This window comes from Ambystoma mexicanum, chromosome 6p, assembly GCF_040938575.1.
Source record: "Ambystoma mexicanum isolate Mex_15411 chromosome 6p, UKY_AmexF1_1, whole genome shotgun sequence".
In the NCBI taxonomy this organism is placed as follows: domain Eukaryota; kingdom Metazoa; phylum Chordata; class Amphibia; order Caudata; family Ambystomatidae; genus Ambystoma; species Ambystoma mexicanum.
The window spans coordinates 1,345,209,415-1,345,229,900 of record NC_090935.1 but is presented as its reverse complement, the minus strand read 5'-3'; the positions used below and the strand labels follow the sequence as shown (position 1 = coordinate 1,345,229,900).

Below are 20,486 nucleotides of genomic sequence, written 5' to 3'. Positions count from 1 at the left end.
AAGGCAGTGGCGGAGGGTCCACTCAGCGCTGAGGAGGCCCCAGCTCTACAATCCAAAAGATGCCACATAAACCCGCTATCAATCCTACCTAATAATGTCTCAACCGGATAAGGAACTCTCAATGCTGACCTGGAACGTCCAGGGTCTAAACTCCCCCCGGAAAAGAAAGTCTGTGGAACACAGGCTCGCTCAACTGGCACCTGACATTGCTTGCCTACAGGAGACTCATCTCCTCAGGAGCGACGAACGCCGCATTGCCTTCCACCGATACAACAAAAGCTTCTTTGCTTCAGCAGATCTCAAAAAGAGGGGGGTGGCCATCCTGTTAAACCGGGACTTACCTTTGACCAATATAACCACCAAACGGGACCCCGAGGGCCGTTATCTCCTGCTAAAAGGCCTCCTGGTAGAACTACCCATCACCATCGTCGCCATATATTGCCCAAACACCGGGCAAAGCAAATTCCTGCGGAATCTCCTACCAACTCTGTCTGCCTTCAGAGAGGGTCAATTATTCATAGGGGGTGACTTCAACTTGACTCCCGACCCAAATCTTGACAAATCGCTCCCACCATCGAATGATGATTTCAGCAAAGCCCTGGCCATGGCAGAATTCTTAAGGGAAACCGACACCATAGATGTATGGAGACTGGCCAACATGGGGGAGAGGGACTACACTTTCTTCTCTCACGTGCACCTGGGATACTCACGGATCGATCTCCTTCTAATCTCAAGTAACCTCATTCCCTGTGTCGAAGCCATCCAAATCGGGCTCAGAGCCCTCTCAGATCATTCTCCAGTCACATTGAACCTAAGGGTATCCTGCCTTCCGGAGCCACCCCAGAGGCAATGGAAACTCCAAGAGCACATCCTCTCAGACATCGCAACCAGAACTGAAATTGCGGAAGCCCTTAAGAATTATTTCAGGGAAAACACTACCGAAGACTCATCGTTGGCTATGATTTGGGACGCCATGAAACCCGTCATCAGGGGCACGGTGAACGACTGCACAGCCCGACTCAGACGTCGGGATAAAGTACAGCAAGACGCACTCGAAGCAGAGGTGGCAGAAGCGGAAAACACCCTTAAACGAGGCCCAAACAGGAAAGCGAGCCGCATCCACCAAAAGGCGAAACGTTCCCTAGAAATGCACCTGGCCGACAAAGCTGTCAGAGCGCTAACTTACACAAAACAGTTTTATTATGTGCACAGCAATAAAGCAAATCGGCTCCTGGTTCACAAACTAAAAAAGCTACAAACTAGAAACCTCATCCACAGCCTCGCTGATGAGCAAGGGACACTTCGCTACTCTATCAAAGAGAAAATGGAAATAATGGCTTCTCATCATAGATCGATTATGTCGGGTGCTCCCACCTCCGAAGCAGCACAAGCCAAATACCTAGCTGAAGTACAACTTCCCCTCCCAGGTCCGCAACTTGAGGCCCTGGAAGCCCCCTTTTCGTCAGAAGAAGTCAGTGAAACCATAACCAAACTGAAAAACTCAACCCCCGGCCCAGACGGGCTCACGGCCCAATTCTATAAAAAGTTTGCATACATCCTAGCCCCCCACCTGGCTACCCTATTTAACTCATTTCTATCCTCAGGCACAACCACTCCTTCCATGGAAGAATCAATCACAGTGCTACTGCCGAAACCTGGAAAAGACCGGAGCCAGTGCACCTCATATAGACCAATCACCCTCCTGAATTATGACGCAAAAATTTTCACTAAAACCCTAGCGAACAGACTGGCCCCACTGCTCCCGGCTATCATCCACCCGGATCAGACGGGATTTATACCCGGCCGTAGCACCCACGATAATATAAGAAGAACTATCAATGTCATTGAATCAGCCAACAGGAGGGGGCAGGCAGCGATGGTACTATCCTTGGACGCACATAAAGCTTTCGATATGGTTGACTGGGGCTACATTCGAAATTCACTCGTTCATTACGGCTTCGGCCCAAACTTTATAAAATGGACACTAGCTAATTATCAACACCCCTCCACCAGCCTCAGAATGAATGGAGTCAGATCCGACACGATCAAAATCTCAAGGGGCACTAGACAGGGCTGCCCCCTCTCCCCCCTGGTATTCGCCCTCTCCATGGAGCCATTCGCGACCAGAATTCGCCGCAATGTAAAGATCCAAGGGCTGTCAATCAAGGCCCAAACATATAAAATCGCCCTTTACGCCGACGACGTCCTTCTCACCTTAGTCAAGCCAGAGGAATCCATGAAGGCCTTATGGAAAGAACTGCTAGAATTCGGGGACGCCTCAGGCTTTAAGGTCAACCTTACCAAATCTACAGCACTGAGCATCAACCTACCGAGCCAGCTAGTAGCAGACCTGGAGGAAAAATACCAGATACCCTGGGCCAAGAAGAACCTCCCATACCTGGGGGTCCAGCTCCCCGGCGCTCCCAGCAGACTATACAAAGCAAACTTCCCGGCATTCCTGAGAGAACTCAGAGCTGATATCAGACGATGGCAAAAGCAGGAGATCTCATGGTTCGGAAGAATCACTGCCCTGAAAATGAACCTCATCCCCAGACTCCTTTATCAGTGCGCTGCCATACCCACCTTGATCCCGAAACAGGAGATCCAGAAGCTACAAAAATATGTCATGAGCTATATCTGGGAGGGGAAACAGCCACGCATTTCGCGAAGGATCATGCTCCGGGGCCGTGAGACTGGAGGCCTGGGAGCGCCCGATGTGGCAAGATATGTGCTGGCTGCTCAGCTCTCGTCGGCGTTCGCCTGGCTCCCCACCACCTCCAAGCCCCGCTGGCTGGAGCTGGAGGAGGCCTGGAGCTCAAGTCCAATAACGTCGCTGCCACACCTAAAGGAACCCAGTGCAATCGGGGACATGGGTCCTCTAACGGCGACGGTAAATACTGTAAGAAGCTGGAAGACAGCAGCGCGACTCTGGAATCTACGCAGCACGACGGGCCCCCTCACCCCAGTCTGGGGAAACCCAGATTTCACCCCGGGCTGTAACCCCAAGAACTTTGGGAGATGGAAGAATGGAGGGCTGGAAAGACTGCAAGATTTTTATGAGGAGGGAAACCCCCTGGACTTCGAGGCCTGCAAGGAAAAATTTGATGTGCCAGAGAGCGAGAGATTTAGATACACGCAGCTCCGCCACTGGCTATCGAACAGGGAGGTGAAACGCCATGGAAGCAGAGCCCTTACCGCCCTGGAACTCACCCTCACCGGTCCCCCGCCAAAGGGCAGAATCTCCACCCTCTATAAGCTCTTGGACAGAACCGACCCAGCACGCAAAGAGCCATACATGCTAAAGTGGGAAAACGACATAGGGAGACCTATCGAGGTGGAGGAGTGGAACCACATCTGGGCTAGAGCGAACAGGAGTTCGAAATGCGTTACCAACAAGGAAGGTGCATTTAAGGTATGCTTCAGATGGTATCGGACCCCAGAGATACTCAATAAATGCAATCCCGCAATCCCCCCGTCCTGCTGGAGAGGGTGCCCAGACAAAGGCACACTCTTTCATCTACTCTGGACATGTCCCAGGGCCACGGAGTTCTGGAAAACAGTGCTGGACCACATCAACAAAATCACAGGCCTCACCATCCCTTGGGACCCAGGCATTGTCCTACTTGGATCAAGCGGGGCAGACCAATTCCCCCTCTCCGGGCATAGAGCAGAACTATGCTCCCATCTGCTCACGGCGGCAAAAATCTCCATAGCCAGGCTGTGGAAAAACCCAGAGGGCCCGGCAGTGCAAATGTGGTGGACAAAATGTTGGGACATAATTGCAGCGGAGAAAATTACTGCCCTACGACTCGGAAACAGAGATAAATTCTTCCAAACGTGGGCTCCCTTTCTAGACTTTACCCAACAATTTCCAGGCCTAGCACGACAACCCCCTTCCCTGCGTTGGATGAACAAAACCGACTAAACACAAAGGGGCCAAGGCTGTGCGGAGGTACAAAGAGGTCCAGGGTCTGGCCTGTCAACGAACCCAGGAATGAGGCTCTAAGGCCTAAACAATCCCACGCACTGCGAGCTGAAATCGATCAAGGGCATAAAAGCTCACACAAAGTCCCCTTGTCACCCACATTTACCCCATTTCGGCCCACCAGGGCTAAACTAATCGCTGTCCTCACCCCAGAATCCCTCCCCTGACCTGTTGTTGTTATGACTGTTGTTCTGTTATGAAGGACATTGTCCTTGTTGATTTAACACTTGCACAACTGAACTCAAGCGCGCGGCGCGCAGCGCCCAGCGCTATTTATGTACCTGCAAACATCCAATGCAATGCATGTATAAAACCAATAAAAATATATTTGGAAAAAAGCGAGAGCCAGCGACAAGGGGTTTAGGTACAGAAAGAAGGTATAAGATTGGGAGCAGATCGCAATTGGGGGGGGGGGGGGTAAAGAAAGAAACCAAGGAAGAGAGAGAGGGTGGGGCAAGGCCATGTAGACATTTGAAGACAATGCAAAGAAAATGAAAGAAAAGACAGTAGTGAAATGGTAGTAAAGGAAGTCAAAAGAAGGGAAATGGTGTTGGATGGGTGAGGAGGAACATGAAAGAACAGGGATAGCGGAGTTGTAGAAAGAAGGAAGAGGGGTAAGCTGAGAAAAAGGAAGGCCAAGTAAAAGAACAGAGCAGTAGTTGAGAAAAGACAGTAAGTCGAAGAGGAAGTTTAGTGGCCTGAAAAGAAAGAAAGGGATGACAAAGCGAAGTTTGCAAAGATACAAATCCAGAGTCCCAAAGGGGGGTGCAAGTACAGGCTACGAAAACTACTTTAGCAAGGGTTTATGCCTGGATAGTGACGCAGTGGTCATGTGGTTTGGTGACAACACAGGGTAATTAGAATACACATAGTTGCTCCACACATAAGGGAGCTGTTAGGTTGGGGGCTGTGCAGACAAACACGTGCAGAAGAGTACTTTTAGAGGGAACTTGGGTCAGTAAACCTATAGTATTAGGTAAAAGGGCATGTAGGTGGGGCTTGTTTTTATTATGTAGCTTAAACTGTATTAAGTAGCATTGTCAGTTGGTGCAGGGAGCAAGAGGACGGCCACATTGGAGCCAGTGTTGAAAATTGCAGAGTATCATGGTTTAGCTAAAGGCTGCACTATCCGTTTAATTGAATTTTATTTTCACTGTTGGGCAGAGAAGCTCATGGAGCAAAGGTCAGAATGGAAAGCGATGGCAAACAGGGTGTAGTTAATTGTTGTAATGGAGTATTTTCTCAGGGGCATGAAGTTGCTTTCCAAACAGCAGGTGCCTTCCTGGACAATAAACTAAGGAATACACAATGATCGTGAAGGACACAGTATAATGCACACGGGGGCAATGCCAAAATATAGAAATAGGATGGGAACAACAGCCCCCCCATGGAGCACAGGGCATTTGAACTATAAATAAAAGTGTGTGGTTGAACAAATGAACACAAGGAATTTATTTCTAGCAGCAGGGCCGCACCCACATTTTATTCATGCAGCTGTACAGCTTGAGAAGATAACTAGAAGGTCGGGTCCAGAGTTGGCATCGTGTATCGGCATGGGAGGTGAGGAGCAAGCAGATGCATGGGGCGAGGGGCGAAGGGAACCAATCAAGGCTATGTGATTGCGTATTCTGGGAAGGCAACAAAGGTTTGCCCTTGCTGATTTCCACTCAAAGTCATTGGTCCATCTCAGTGGGATGCTATTGTCTGAAGCCATCTCCAACATAACTACCCAATCAGCACCTAGCAAACTATCAACTTGCGCTACGAATTTTACCAACCAATCAACGTGTTCCAATTTGTGACGACTGCCACATTAGCTACTATTCCAGGGGTGGCATTAAAGGAAACCACCAGTTAGATTTGTTAATGTATGGCTTTCTTTAGGGGCCAATTTCAAGCGACCAATCAACATGTTAGAATCATACAATTCTTTTCGTTAAAATGTTGTAGCGCGGAAGTATAACATTGAGAAATGGTTTCCAGTTCAGATCCACTGAGACGTCTGGTTTTTCTCACAGATGTCAGTGTTCAATAAAACTCGTATTTGTTCTTGCAACTCGTACACTCCATTTTTAACTACTTTTGGAGTATTTCTTGGATTACTTAGGGGACCGCACCTTTACATTAAATACATGGAAGTGACAGATGAAGGCAGGGATAGCGGTGTGATAAGGAGAAAGCCGAATCAAAGAGGACACCCACATTTCGAGCAGAAGACGATCAGGGGATAACCGCAAGAGGAAAGAGCAGACCGGTGGGGGTAGGAGAAGAAAGAACAAGATTTCAGTCTTGGAAGGATTAAGATGGAGAAAGTGGCAGGGCATCCAAGATTGGGTGGTTGTCAGGTAAGATGACACAAAAGAGTGGAGAGTTTCTGAAAATTAGGATAGGGAAAGGAATATTTGGGTAGTGTTAGCTTAGAAATGACAAGAAAGGTTAAATTAATGTATCACTGCACACAGAGGGATAGTGTAAATAGAAAACAGTAAACGTCCAAGGATAGAGCCTTGGGTGACACCATAGTGTAGTGGATGAGAGGATAAAAGACTGGCCCACGAGACAGAATAGGACCGATCAGACTGCAACCATCACAAAACCAAGAGAGAGAGAAGGATGAGATGGAATACAGAAGACTAGGGTGAAGTAAAGTCAACCAATACAAATCCACACTCAGCTAATTCTGAAATGTCCAGGCCTGTCAAAAGGAAAGATAAAATGGCATTCCTTTTTCTGCAGTGCATACCATTCGTTTTGGCATAAATCACCAATGAAGAGTCAAAACTAAGATATGATATGATATATGACATTTATAACGCGCCTATACACAAGTGTTTCAAGGCGCGACGAGGCAAGGGTGGGGGGAAGGAAAAGTGCGGGGGGGAGGGGGAGTGCACTACATGGGATAATAAAATAATAACATAAATAAATAAAGAACGGCCAGCTGGTGGCAAGTGCAGGGTGAGTGCAGACATAAGTGCTGGTTTGGGGACTGTAGGGATACAGAAAACAGTCCTCAGGTGCAGGGGTTGCCAGGAAGGCAGCGCAAGCGTGCAACTGGCAGGGCTTGGGCCTGAGATCAGATAGGTGGACAGATGACCCGTGCAGTCTCAGTATCATCCATGACTTCTTGGCAACCCCTGCACCTGAGGAGAGAGGGGGAGAGAAAGCAGAAGCAAAGAGGAAGGTTTTTAGGTGCTTCCGGAACCGAAGATGGTTCTCCTCAAGTTTCTGGGAGGCTGGGAGGCTGTTCCAGGGGGAGGCCCAGGCGAAGAGAGAGATCTACCGCCAACTCGTTGCTGACCCTGAGGGAGTTGGAGGCAGATGAGTGAAGAGCTTGAGAGGGAAGATATTTAGGAAGAGAGAGTTGAAGGTATTGAGCCCCAATTCCCCAGAAGGCCTTGTGGATGATGCAGAGGATTTTGAACTTAATCCTTGCAGCCACTGGGAGCCAGTGCAGAGATTTCAGTCCTGGAGAGATACGATCCCTGGGCTGGAGACAGTGAGCTTCTGGGGGAAGGAGAGGAAAGGAAGAATGTGGGTGTGCAGCTGGTAGTGTGACTTCTTGGAGAAGTTGTGAGGGGAGAAAGAGTGTGGAGTCGAAGATGATCACTTGTAAAGAAGAGCAGTAGGCACTTGCCTTCCAACCTACCCCTCGAATATGAAGCGTGCCCTGTGCTTAGGCTCGCGTAATACTTGTGTTGAGGTAAAACAAAAAAAATCTAAACACCATCTTGAGTGATAAATATACAAAAGAGCAGGAAGGATGACGGGTGTGTAGGATAAAAACGATGGTCAAATTAAACACTTGTGCATGGGCGCGACACAAATAAAATATATCATACGATATCATATCAAATAAATTATTTGCAAGTTGAACGAACCTGATATTTGGACATATGTGAATCTACTGATGAGCATGCAACCTTCATATAGTTCATGCACGGGAAAGTGAGCGGTGAATTGTATTTCTGCCTGCACAACATTAAAGTCTGTTATGATGGTACCTTTCAAGGTCTCCAGATAAGGTTTCTGGATTATTTTTGATAGTCAGCCCCAGACTATGCTTATCCACTAAAAGAGCCAACTGGAGAAAAGGGCAATTAAATCCCCTACTGCATATGTAGGGAGGAACAGAGGATTAATTGCATCACTGTAAAAGACAATCATTACCTGTTTGAAATACTAGCTCCTTGCCACCTACACCTGCTGCTTCCAAGTTAATAAAAGCTCGAACCAACTTTGCCCAGGGATGTTGTGTGATGAAGCCATGACTAGCCTAAAATCAAAAGAGGGAAATGTTACTTAACTGTTTAACTCTTGCACTGTTAGTCCTAAACCCCATCAGTTACCATGTGGAAAATGAAGCTAGGTGTGGCCAGTATAAAAACGCAACAAGGCCATTCATGCAGTAAAGACATTCCATATGTGCACCAAACACCTCCCTACATATGCTTTGCCCTCCCTACCATCTACACGGATTCTACCAATTAACAAGACCCAAAATATTACCCCACAAAGTCCTTAAAAAAACACCTATTCCAACCTTAAAGAAATCTATTGTCTGGGGTGACCAAGCAACTCCACATCGCTGGGGCGCTGGGGTACTCTTTTAAACTCATGGGCTTTTATTTACCAAACCAATGCATTCTGAGAATTTTACTCTTGGCGAAAGCAAAGCCATGGACTGGAAAAGCAGTGCCTCAGTAACAAAAGTGCTCCGTTGACCGCACCATTGTACTATGTGTCTTTACTTGTCTTTGTCACTGCAACCAATCCAATATCGAACTAACCACTGTAAGATTTTTGTTGCGCTATGTTAATATTTGCGGGTGTCCCGATATAATTCCCTTTAATGCACAGTCCCACCCTACATTTCTGAGCAAGAAACAGGGTGGTTCACTAAAAACTCGAATTTATTTGAAGAAAGTTATTTAGGTGACTCCTTTCAGGGGAAGTCGCCACAATGTTACACAATAACAAGCAGCTTGGCTACAAAAAACGAAATTAACCTACCTGCTTGATTCTCACTACTTTCCACACACATTAATTTCTGTGATCAATTTTCTATATATGTTAATTTTCGAATAGCATTGCACATTCCAGTTCTAACTTTCATCGGTTAGTATATCCACATCCTTGACTTGACAAAACATCTCTAAATTACACAAAGTAACATTTACAAATGGATCAAAGAATTGTGCTTTCCCCAATAACACCAGAAATGTATACAATCAGAAAACGGTTGCATATCTCACATTTTCCAATGGATCCAGTCCTGTGGATACCAACATTTGTCCAGTTTTAAGAACGAAGGATATATATACGGACAACACACATGAGGGGAATTGCTTATTTAAAGGGCAAACACCTGTTTAGATGTCTAGACCGACCAAAATTCCCAAGACATCAGAACACATGCCCAGCCAATGCACTATAAAGGAATGGAGAACAGCAAAGAAAGGAGAGAAGAGGGAGGAACGATTACCCTCACGCAACATCCCTAGACACACAGGGACAGGCTAGCTGGAGATCAAAAGAGCTTTTCTTGAATGGCCTGCAGCCCTTTCCACCAGGGGACGAGGCAAGAGAGCCTACTTGCTGGTGCAACTGAGCCACAGTTGGACCGAAGGAGGGTCAGGTTCCAAGGACCAGGAAATATGAGCAAATGGAAGCCCTGGGTGACCCGTGATAGAAGGGTGCCTAAGATATGCTGTCAGACAAAGACTATGAATGAGGGGCCAGAGAGCAGAGCACATATGTACTCCAGCCAAGGTCTATGGGAAGACAAAAAAAAAAAAAAAAAAGAGGTGAAGCTCTGAAGTTCAGTGGAACAGACCCATCAGAAGGGATTGAAGCTGTGAAACCCAACGTCTGGGAAAGGGCTATCAAAGTGAAACTACAAATGACAAGGCCGTGGAGAGGTTGGAGAAAAACTGGGAGCGTGTGGTAAATCCGACTACCAGAAGGAGAGCATAGGCTGAGGGAGAGCCTACAACCACAGAACTTTAGACAAGGAACTACAGAATGTGATAGATACAAGGAAGCACATATCTGAATGAATCATAGGACCAGATATGAAGAACCACACGTTATCTGGGAGAGCTCTTCAGTAAACTGATGAAAGCAGGTAGACTATAAAGAGTCCAGACTGAGTAGACCTTGGAAGAGCCTTTCTGAAGAAAAAGTAAACATGGACATTTTGTGTTTAAGTTAAGGTAGCCGGAAGGCTAAGGACTCTTGGAGGCTCATAGACTTTGCTGGCCACATAGTTGGACCATTATCCTTTTATCAATGGGTGTCCCAAGGAGTAGCAAGGATTTAAAAGTAGGCGTTATGTGCTGGACATTAATCTCCAATAAGTGTTCGACATCCGGCACAGAATTCACTGTCCCATCTGGTCACGTTTAACTACAACAGTTCCCTTATTTGTAGTTCATACGCAATATCCTGTAGCGGTTTCCTCCAAACTCTTCATTAAGGAAACTTTAATAAAAGTTACAAAACCCCATCAAGACATTACATGTGTCACTGCTTAGCCGTACCACATAACCTGCTGATAAGTGTGTATAACAAGGTATTGCTACTAGCCCATGTTAGTCCACCAATGATTAGATGGCAAGAATATCCAGACATGACAATTACCCGAACAGGAATGGGATTAAGTAGATGCTGATAGAAGATGGCAGGAAGAGAGCACGGCACTACATCCCAGAGATTATTAGTATTTCCAGAGGTAGGCCTCTTGAGACATCTTCAGTTCAGCCATCCTGACATTTTACCACAGTATCCTTTATCATTTCTAATGTTAATCCCCTTGCACCACTAGGTCTTCACCCCAATATCTTCCCTGCTTGTAGAAGAGAGCCAAGGAAGCATGTATGGGGCTCCAAACCAGCGACTGCGCAATAGACTCGAGAACTTCACAGAGATTGGTAGTCTCATATCAGGAACCTGACAGAGTTAATCAGATTCTAGTTTAGCCTGTCCAAACACTTTTTGCTTGGCTTGCTCTCTGCATAGGATTTTAACCCAACCTGAAAAATGTAATAAGCCTTGTTTGAATTATACGTGTTTTGGGTGTGTTCTGTTGCTCCTATGGCACACAAGACCAGGCTCATTTGCAGCCTGCTATATAGACCAATCCCTATGCAAGATTATTGGGAAAGCAAGACACTTTTGGAAACAACAGCTTCATCATTTACTAGATCACTACCACTTGTGCATGAGGAGGGAACCATTTCCCCCAAGAGAGGAGAGTCCATGTAGGAGATTATGATTTGGATCCCATTTAAAGGCCACAAGGACAACTTTGCAACATATTTTGAGAAGCCCAGATTGAAAATTGTCCAGAGGACTACGTTAAAACTCGAAATACCCAGCTGTTAGCGACGACGGGGGTGCGTGCATGAAAGGGACTCTAAAACAAATCATCCACATATGGGCGAAAGTGGACATCTTAAGTGGAGGCTTTTACAGGCTCCAGGTTCTTGGCAAAGACCCACAGACCTGCAGTGAGTCCAAAGGGGAGTACGTTGGTCTTAAATCTGCTTCTCCACACACAATACCTGGTCTTGTTGGGTCAGGGTGTGCAAATATGCATTCCTGCACGACTACACAGCAAAGCCATTTCTCCTAAAATTATACCAAAACCGGAGCCAACGTTTACATCCTGAACTTTTGCAGAAGGGAAAATTTGTTGAGGTCATCCAACAACTGCATTGAATTAAAGCATCCCTCCTTTTGGGAGACAAGGAAGAGTCAGGAGTAGAAGCCCCTCCCCAGGGGCAGATTGTTAGGGAGAATTCTCTCTTTAGGCTGAATTTCCTAACCTAGTGAGTCCCCCAGCAGCTTTGCTGAATTTCTGGAGTTTGTTTTTTTTCCTCCTGCCAAGAGTGAGACTCTTTCTCCCACTCTTGGACATGATTTATGGTATTCCTTTGACTGGTAATGTGTTTTATGGGCTATGGGGTCCTTTACTCCATAGGGTCTCATGTGTTTTTTCTATGTGTGTTGCACAGCACCCTCCGTGCAGTAAAACAGGGGTGTCATAGTGACACCCCACCATAGACTCCATACCCTGGGACTGACTACTGTCTCCCAGGGCATGTAAAGTCACCATTGGCTTTACTAGTCCCAAATTATTAACAGAAACCAGTACAAACCATCATATTGTGGATGTACTGGTCGGGGCAATTCGATTGCCCCGGGGTCTGTTAGTCGAGGGGGCACTTCTCCGTCCCCCCTGATCGAGTCTTGGCTGATGGCAGTGGAAACTACTTTTTATTTTGACCGCAAATATTTTCCTATGGGATTTTCCCATTGTTCGAGGCTACCAACTTTAATTATTTAATTCTCATAGCCTCGAACATACCGCCGGTTTATTTAATTAATATTAATTCTCCGGTTGGTATTTTTTGCCAAGACTCGTTTCTAAAATGGCGTTTGTGTTCTCTTCTGTGACTCCAACCCAAGTCGAGCCCTTTGTTCCACTTTTTGGCGGGCTTCTCCACAGAAGCCTCCAAAAGTGGTGCCACTCTGTCTGGGTACCACAGGGGGTGTGAGGGGGGTTTAGACACCCTGGACCGAGTTACCTTGGTAACTCAGGTCGCACTCTTGTGTGATTGGCCCAAGTGGTGAGCCGGCCGGCTCACCACTTAGCATGTTTGTGTGACAGCTAGGCTGAGTGAATGGGGGTTTTCTGCATAAAAGCAGGGCTTTGGGGACTGGAACTTCAGAAGTCGCCACAGGACCTGAGAATCCGACGAGGGAGAAGCTGAGCCGACCTACCACGACGACACCACCGGTGGAGCCCTGCAGAACCGACTCACCACTTTCCGAGGACAGAGAAAATCTCCCGGCTGGAGAGGCTTCTTCCCCTGACTGGTGGGCACAACCAGTTTACCTTTCTTTCTTCGCACCCCAGCCCGGTTTGTGGTCGAACTGCCCGTGCCAAGCACCCCGGCAGCCGGATAGCCACTCACCACTGAACCGCAAATCACCGGACCTCTCCTTGTACCTGAGAAACTCTGCGGCTGGTTTCTTCCCTGGCAGTGCAACGGACTCCTGTCTTCCTCCACGACGAGATCCTCTCTTCCCCCGGACGAAGCACCAACTTGCATCCGCTGCCAGGAACAACTGCCCCCGCTGGAGCGTTCTCACCACTTTAAGGTACCGTGTCCGCCAGGCCTCCCTTTCTAAAGATTGCTACAAGGTAATAATAACCCCCTTAACCTTCTGGACTGGGCTGGCCGCTTTGACGCTCTAACTGGTCCCTTTCTTTGGTCCAACTCCTTTTTGAACCTTTACAAGACTTTTGTGCACTGCAACCGTGTGACCTTGGACACATTTCGTTTGGATCCTCTGAAAGTGGATCCGGCCTCTTGAACTCTTAACTTCACTGTTTTACTTTGCCTTCCTCTCTTGTTATGTTCTGATAAAAGTGTTGGGATCTGTTTCAACTTGTTCTCTGCTCTTCTCTCCCTTTTTAAAACGAACTATTAGAGTGCCATCTACGTTAAGCGCTCACCACTGTCTGAAAATAAGTGGGGCTGTACTTAAGACTTGTCTAATATTCTTTTAAGGGAGTGTATATCTTTTAGTGACCGTGTTTTTGAATTGCTTACTATTAGTGCCTGTGTGTTTTTCTAGATGTGGTTTTAAATAAATAATTATATCTCCTTTACACCAAGCCCTGGTCAGCGTTTACTTGTTCTACTGTGTTCTCTTGACCTATTGTGAATACTCTGTATACTGCCTAACTCTTCTTGAGGGAAGTCTGACTGCTCAGCCACAGCTACCAAGTGAATCTGTGTGGTACAGACTGCTACCAAGTGGGTTTACTGCCAAACACCTGTAGTCCTAAATCTTTTGCAGTGGTCCCAGAGGGAACTGCACAGGTTTCTGCCTATCACTGGTGTACAGCGGTGGGATTTGTATTGAGGATACACTTTAGAGTGCTTGTTGAACACTTTAGGACAAGTAACCACAGAGCTTAGCACTAAAAAGCTGATTTTCTAACTATGTCTGCTATGGAGAGTTATACCCTAGAATCATTGTCTGCCAAAACCGCTGATTGCTTAAAAGTATTGTGTAGACATAAGAATCTCCCGGAGAAGGGCAAGAAAATGGAATTTATAGAAAGATTGTTAGAAAACCAAAGTCTGGGTGGTACAGAGGAATCTATCCCCCCCCTCAGCAAATGTAGAAAACAGTGATGGTATTGATCTGAATCAAAGTCTTGAGAATGAGTCAGAAGAGGAAAATGAACCTAATGAAGTTAGCCACTCTGAGCCTCTGTCTGCCTTACCTACTGTACCTACTGGGCCCATACCAGGTCCTACATGTAACCCTGCTTATTTTGAACTTGAAAAAATGAAGCTTGAATTAGAGTACAAACGTTTTTTAGCTCAATCTGAAAGAAACCAAGAGCTAGAGTTCAGAAGAATGAATGCCCAGGCTGAGCAGAAGGAAGCTGAGTTAAGACTCAGAGAAATAGAGCTTAATCATGAGTTAGAAATGAAAAAGGTGTCTGTGGAAAATGTTTCTCTCTCCTCTGGTTCTTCTAGGAGTTCCAGTCCCAAAAGACCCCGGATGCCTAAGGAATTAGTGGGTATGTATGAACCTAGATTGGATGTGTTGGATTGGTCGAAAATGTTTGAGTATAATCATGGGCTCCAGGACATCACAGGGAATGAGTTACTTCCCTGGTTGTTCTCTAGGCTTCCCCCTGTTGCAACTGATGTGGTGATGGAGTTGGGGGAGGTGGATAAGAAGGATTATGAATGTGTGAAGCTAGCTTTGATAGCTAGATTTGGGAAGACCCCTTCCCAGTACCTTAAGAGGTTTAGGACCCTCAAAAAGCATGATGGTACCCCTTGGGCTACTTGGGTGAGTGAAAGTTTGAAAAACTTAGAGGGATGGATTAAGGGTTACAGAGTTAACACTTATGAAGGAATGAAGAATCTTGTAATGTTGGAGTCAATTTATGATGCCTGCTCTCCTGAGCTCAGACAGCACTTAGCTGATTCAAAGGAATTAGATTCCAGGAAGTTAGCAAAGGCTGCTGACTTGTGGGTTCCCAACAGGGCCACTCACAAGGATTCTGGGGCTACTCAGAAAAAGGATGAGGGAAAACAGCCAAAAAAGGACTCAAAAGAGAATTCTAATAATTCCAATTCCAAAGAGGGCCCCAAACAGAACCAAAAGGGTAAGCCACCAGGGAAACCAAATCAGGCTGGTGTACCTCCTGGTGCCAAACCAGAAGGAGGTCAGAACAAGCCACCATTCCAGAAAGCATTTGGTAAATACTTTGTTTGTGGCTCTACCTTCCATGTGAAAGGAGATCCCAGATGTAAGGGTAAACCTTCAGGGGTCCAGCTTGTCTCCTTAGCCTTCGCTCCAGAGGAGGAAGTCCAAATGGCAAGTGGAAACTTTCTATTACTGGCTGATGAACCATTGGAGTCTCAGCTAGTGTTTCTTTAGTGTCTCTGGGTCTGTGGGAACAACAGAACTTCGATGTCTATAATCCTATCCCAGATAATACTAAAGAGTATTATAAGGGACAGTGTCCAGGTGAATGGCCAGGAGACTCCTGCCATTGGGGACCCTGGGGCCAGCATAACTGTGGTGGACAGATCGTTTTTTCAGGCTGCGGGTGTTGCTAAGGCACCCAAACGCCTCACCAAGTTCGCTGGAGGGCCTGTGCAGATGCTTCCCCAATTACCAGTTCTCATCCAGAGTAATGACATGACTGTGAAGATACCTGTCAGCATACAAAGTGAGGTGCCAGGAAGGGTTCTGCTGGGTAATGACTTGAAAACTCTTGGAGTAGTGTCACATACCCCCAGACCTCCAAGTAAAAGGTTACAGGAGCTCACCAGACCTGCAAGGGAGAGAACCATGAGAGGTACTCCCAAGGAGATGATGAAGAAAGAGATCACTTCTGCTCCACTAGAGATGTCAGCTGCTGTCTCTAAGAAACCAGAAGCAAAGGGGAAACCTAAGACTTCTAACAAGAAACCAGCAGTCAGCACTCCAGTGCAGCCAAGAAGGGCTTCCCCAGGGTTGTCCAAAGTTACACCCGTAACTCCCCCTCCAGCTGAGGCTGAGAGGGAGGTACAACCCTGTGTGGTTGAACTAGACTCTGAAGAAGAGCTAGTGGAAGGCCAGGAACTCATTGGAGATCTGGATCCTGTTGACCATCCTGAGCTGCAGTCTTTACTGGCAGAAGGTGGACCCAACAGGGCAGACCTCAGTAAGGGACAGAGAGAATGTCCAACTCTGGAAGGTCTTCGCCACCAGGCAGATGCTCAGGCTGAAGGACAAGAGCCTGGGAAATATAGGTTACACTGGGAATATTGCCTCTTCTACAGTGAACCAACCAAGTCTGCACCTGGGGACAACAAACGACTTGTAGTACCCCAAGAGAACAGACCACAGTTCTTGCAGTTAGCCCATGAGATTCCTTTGGCTGGTCACTTGAGTTTCAATAAGACTAAGGAAAGGCTCTCACTGTACTTCTATTGGCCAAAGATGGGGGCCGAAGTAGATAAATACTGCAGGAGCTGCCACACCTGCCAGACCTCTGGTAAGGTTGGCTCCAAGAATGTGGCACCTTTAGTGCCTCTCCCGGTTGTGGGAGTCCCATTTGAGAGAGTAGGGATCGACATTGTTGGTCCCCTTGATCCTCCAACTTCCTCAGGCAACAGGTTTATACTTGTTGTAGTAGACCATGCTACTAGGTACCCTGAGGCAATTCCTAGGAGGACTGTTACAGCTCCGGCTGTGGCTAAGGCCCTCCTTGGTATTTTTTACCAGGGTTGGGTTTCCTAAGGAAGTAATCTCTGACAGGGGGTCAAATTTTATGTCCCACTACATGAAAGCCATGTGGAAAACCTGCAGAGTTACTTACAAGTTCTCAACCGCAATACCCTCAGACAAATGGGCTGGTTGAAAGGCTCAACAGAACCATGAAGAGCATGATAGGTGCTTTAGAGGACCCCCTTAAAAGAAAGTGGGACCTTCTACTGCCATGCCTTCTCTTTGCTTATAGAGAAGTCCCTCAGGAGGGAGTAGGTTATTCTCCCTTTGAACTTCTTTATGGTCATCCGGTCAGAGGTCCATTGGCCCTGATCAAGGAGGGGTTGGAGAGTGCTCCTTCCCCCAACCCAGTCAGAGTGAATGACTATGTGATAGGTCTCCGGAGGAGAATGTCACAAATGATGGCAGAAGCAAGTGATAACTTGAAAGCTGGACAAGCATTGGTCAAGCACTGGCATGACCAAAAGGCTAGCATGGTTGAGTTTATTCAGGACCAGCTAGTTCGCGTTATGATTCCAACAAGGCAGAGGGCCTTGCAAGACAAATGGATGGGACCCTTCAAAGTTGTGGGTAAACTTGGAGAGGTCAACTATCTGGTGGACTTGGGCAACCCCAAGGAGGCTCCAACAGTCTTCCACACCAACAGACTAAAAGCGTATGTCTCCAGACCTGATGTAGGAGCTTTGCTTCTAGCATCATCAGAGGAAGAAGAAGAGAGTGAAGCTCTTCCTGATCTCCTCAGAGGATTACCTTTAGACGAAAAAATTGAAGGAGTAAATCTCTCTTCAAATCTGACACCTGAGCAACAGGAAGAGTGCAAATCTATGTTGAATCAGTTTGCCTCCCTGTTCTCACTTTCACCAGGCTTGACCCCTTGGGGACAGCATGACATACTCACTGGTGACTGTCTGCTAGTCAAAAGCAGAGGATATCGAATGTCAGAAAATGTAAGAACCCACATCAAAGGTGAGATCAACAAGATGCTTGATCTCGGGGTAATAGAGCCCTCTACTAGTCCATGGTCTAGCCCAGTTGTGTTAGTACCAAAGGCAGGATCTAAAGAACTTAGATTCTGTGTGGATTACAGAGCTCTTAATGCAGTCACTAAGACTGATGCCCACCCTTTGCCAAGGACAGATGAGGTGGTGGATAGACTTGGTGCAGCCAAGTTCCTCAGCACGTCTGACTTGACGTCAGGCTATTGGCAAATAGCCCTGACAGACCATGCCAAGGGGAAAACTGCATTTTCTACCCCAGTTGGCTTATACCAGTTTAAGGTTATGCCTTTTGGATTGAAACATGCACCTGCTACGTTTCAAAGGATGGTAAACCAGGTTCTGAATGAGATGGAGGGCTTCTGCATGGCATACTTGGATGACATAGCAGTGTTCAGCAATTCCTGGGAGGAACATTTGGACCACCTGAGATATGTTTTGCAGGCTCTTGGAAAGGCCAATCCGACCATAAAGGCAAGTAAATGCCAGATTGGACAGAGTAAAGTGGTCTACCTTGGACATGGGGTAGGAGGTGGAGAAATAAGGCCTTTGCCCAATAAGATTGAAGCTGTGCAAAATTGGACAACACCTACTACTCAGACCCAGATGAGAGCCTTCTTAGGTCTCACTGGGTATTACAGGAATTTCATTGAGAACTATGGGTCCATAGCTTCTCCACTGAATGTCATCTCCTCTCCTAAATTCCCTAAAAAGGTTAGATGGAATGAGGAATGCAATTAGGCCTTTGAAACCCTGAAAAAGGCTCTTTGCCAAGCCCCAGTACTCAGAGCTCCTGACTATCACCAAACTTTCATTGTGCAAACAGATACTTCAAATGTAGGAATAGGTGCAGTCCTCAGTCAACTGGATGGGAAAGGTAGGGTGCACCCCATTTGCTTCATCAGCAGAAAGCTGAAGGATCCTGAGACAAGGTGGGCAACAATCGAAAGAGAATGCTTTGCTATTGTGTGGGCACTGAAGAAGTTTAGGCCATACTTGTATGGTTCTACTTTTGTCATTCAGACTGACCACCAACCCTTGAGATGGTTAATGCAAATGAAAGGGGAAAATCCAAAACTATGGAGATGGTCAATCTGCCTTGAAGGGTTTGATTTCACCATTGAGCACAGGTCAGGGTGTCGCCATCAAAATGCTGATGGACTCTCTAGGATGTATGTCATCGACTAGAGGTATGAGGTTCATCCAGGAGTGGATTAAATCCTCCTGTCCCTTAGTCTTGGGGGTGGGGGGGCGAGTGTTAGGGAGAATTCTCTCTTTAGGCTGAATTTCCTAACATAGTGAGTCCCCTAGCAACTTTGCTGGATTTCTGGAGTTTGTTTTTTGTCCTCCTGCCAAGAGTGAGACTCTTTTTCTCCCACTCTTGGACATGATTTATGGTATTCCTTTGACTGGTAATGTGTTTTATGGGCTAGGGTCCTTTACTCCATAGGGTCTCATGTGTTTTTTCTATGTGTGTTACACAGCACCCTCCGTGCAGTAACACAGGGGTGTCATAGTGACACCCCACCATAGACTCCATACCCTGGGACTGACTACTGTCTCCCAGGGCATGTAAAGTCACCATTGGCTTTACTAGTCCCACATTATTAACAGAAACCAGTACAAACCATCATATTGTGGACGTACTGGTCGGGGCAATTCGATTGCCCTGGGGTCTGTTAGTCGAGGGGGCACGTCTCCGTCCACCCTGATCGAGTCTTGGCTGGTGGCAGTGGAAACTACTTTTTATATTCGACCGCAAATATTTTCCTATGGGATTTTCCTATTGTTCGAGGCTACCAACTTTAATTATTTAATTCTCATAGCCTTGAACATACAGCCGGTTTAATTAATATTAATTCTCCGGTTGGTATTTTTTGCCAAGACTCGATTCTAAAATGGCGTTTGTGTTCTCTTCTGTGACTCCAACCCAAGTCGAGCCCTTTGTTCCACTTTTTGGCGGGCTTCTCCACAGAAGCCTCCAAAAGTGGTGCCACTCTGTCTGGGTACCACAGGGGGGTGGGTTGGAGGGGGGTTTAGGCACCCTGGACCGAGTTACCTTGGTAACTCAGGTCGCACTCTTGTATGATTGGCCCAAGGGGTGAGCCGGCCGGCTCACCACTTAGCATGTTTGAGTGACAGCTAGGCTGAGTGAATCTGGGTTTTCTGCATAAAAGCAGGGCTTTGGGGACTGGAACTTCAGAAGTCGCCACAGGACCTGAGAATCCGATGTGGGAGAAGCTGAGCCGACCTACCACGATGACACCACCGGTGGAGCCCTGCAGAACCGACTCATCACTTCCTGACGACAGAGAAGATCTCCCGGCTGGAGAGGCTTCTTCCCCTGACTGGTGGGCACAACCAGTTTACCTTTCTTTCTTTGCACCCCAGCCCGGTTTGTGGTCGAACTGCCCGTGCCAAGCACCCCAGTAGCCGGATAGCCACTCACCACTGAACCGCGAATCACCGGACCGCTCCTTGTACCTGAGGAACTCCGCGGCTGGTTTCTTCCCTGGCAGTGCAACAGACTCCTGTCTTCATCCACAACGAGATCCTCTCTTCCCCAGGACGAAGTACCAACTTGCATCCGCTGCCAGGAACAACTGCCCCCGCTGGAGCGTTCTCACCACTTTAAGGTACCATGTCCGCCAGGCCTCCCTTTCTAAAGATTGCTACAAGGTAATAAT

At 47.0% G+C, this 20,486-nt stretch overlaps 1 protein-coding gene across 2 annotated transcripts in view; it reads right to left on the bottom strand.

The window, feature by feature from the left end:
* The window catches only part of ERMP1 (endoplasmic reticulum metallopeptidase 1), a 707,614-nt gene that overhangs the window by 419,475 nt on the left and 267,653 nt on the right, over positions 1-20,486 (bottom strand). For both annotated transcript variants that reach the window (XR_011280380.1, XM_069626023.1), the window contains exon 4: positions 8,156-8,261. Coding sequence is in view for 1 of the 2 variants with exons in the window: in XM_069626023.1 (XP_069482124.1) it covers positions 8,156-8,261 (106 nt within the window). In the remaining variant the exon portion in view is untranslated. The remainder of the gene's footprint in view (positions 1-8,155; positions 8,262-20,486) is intronic.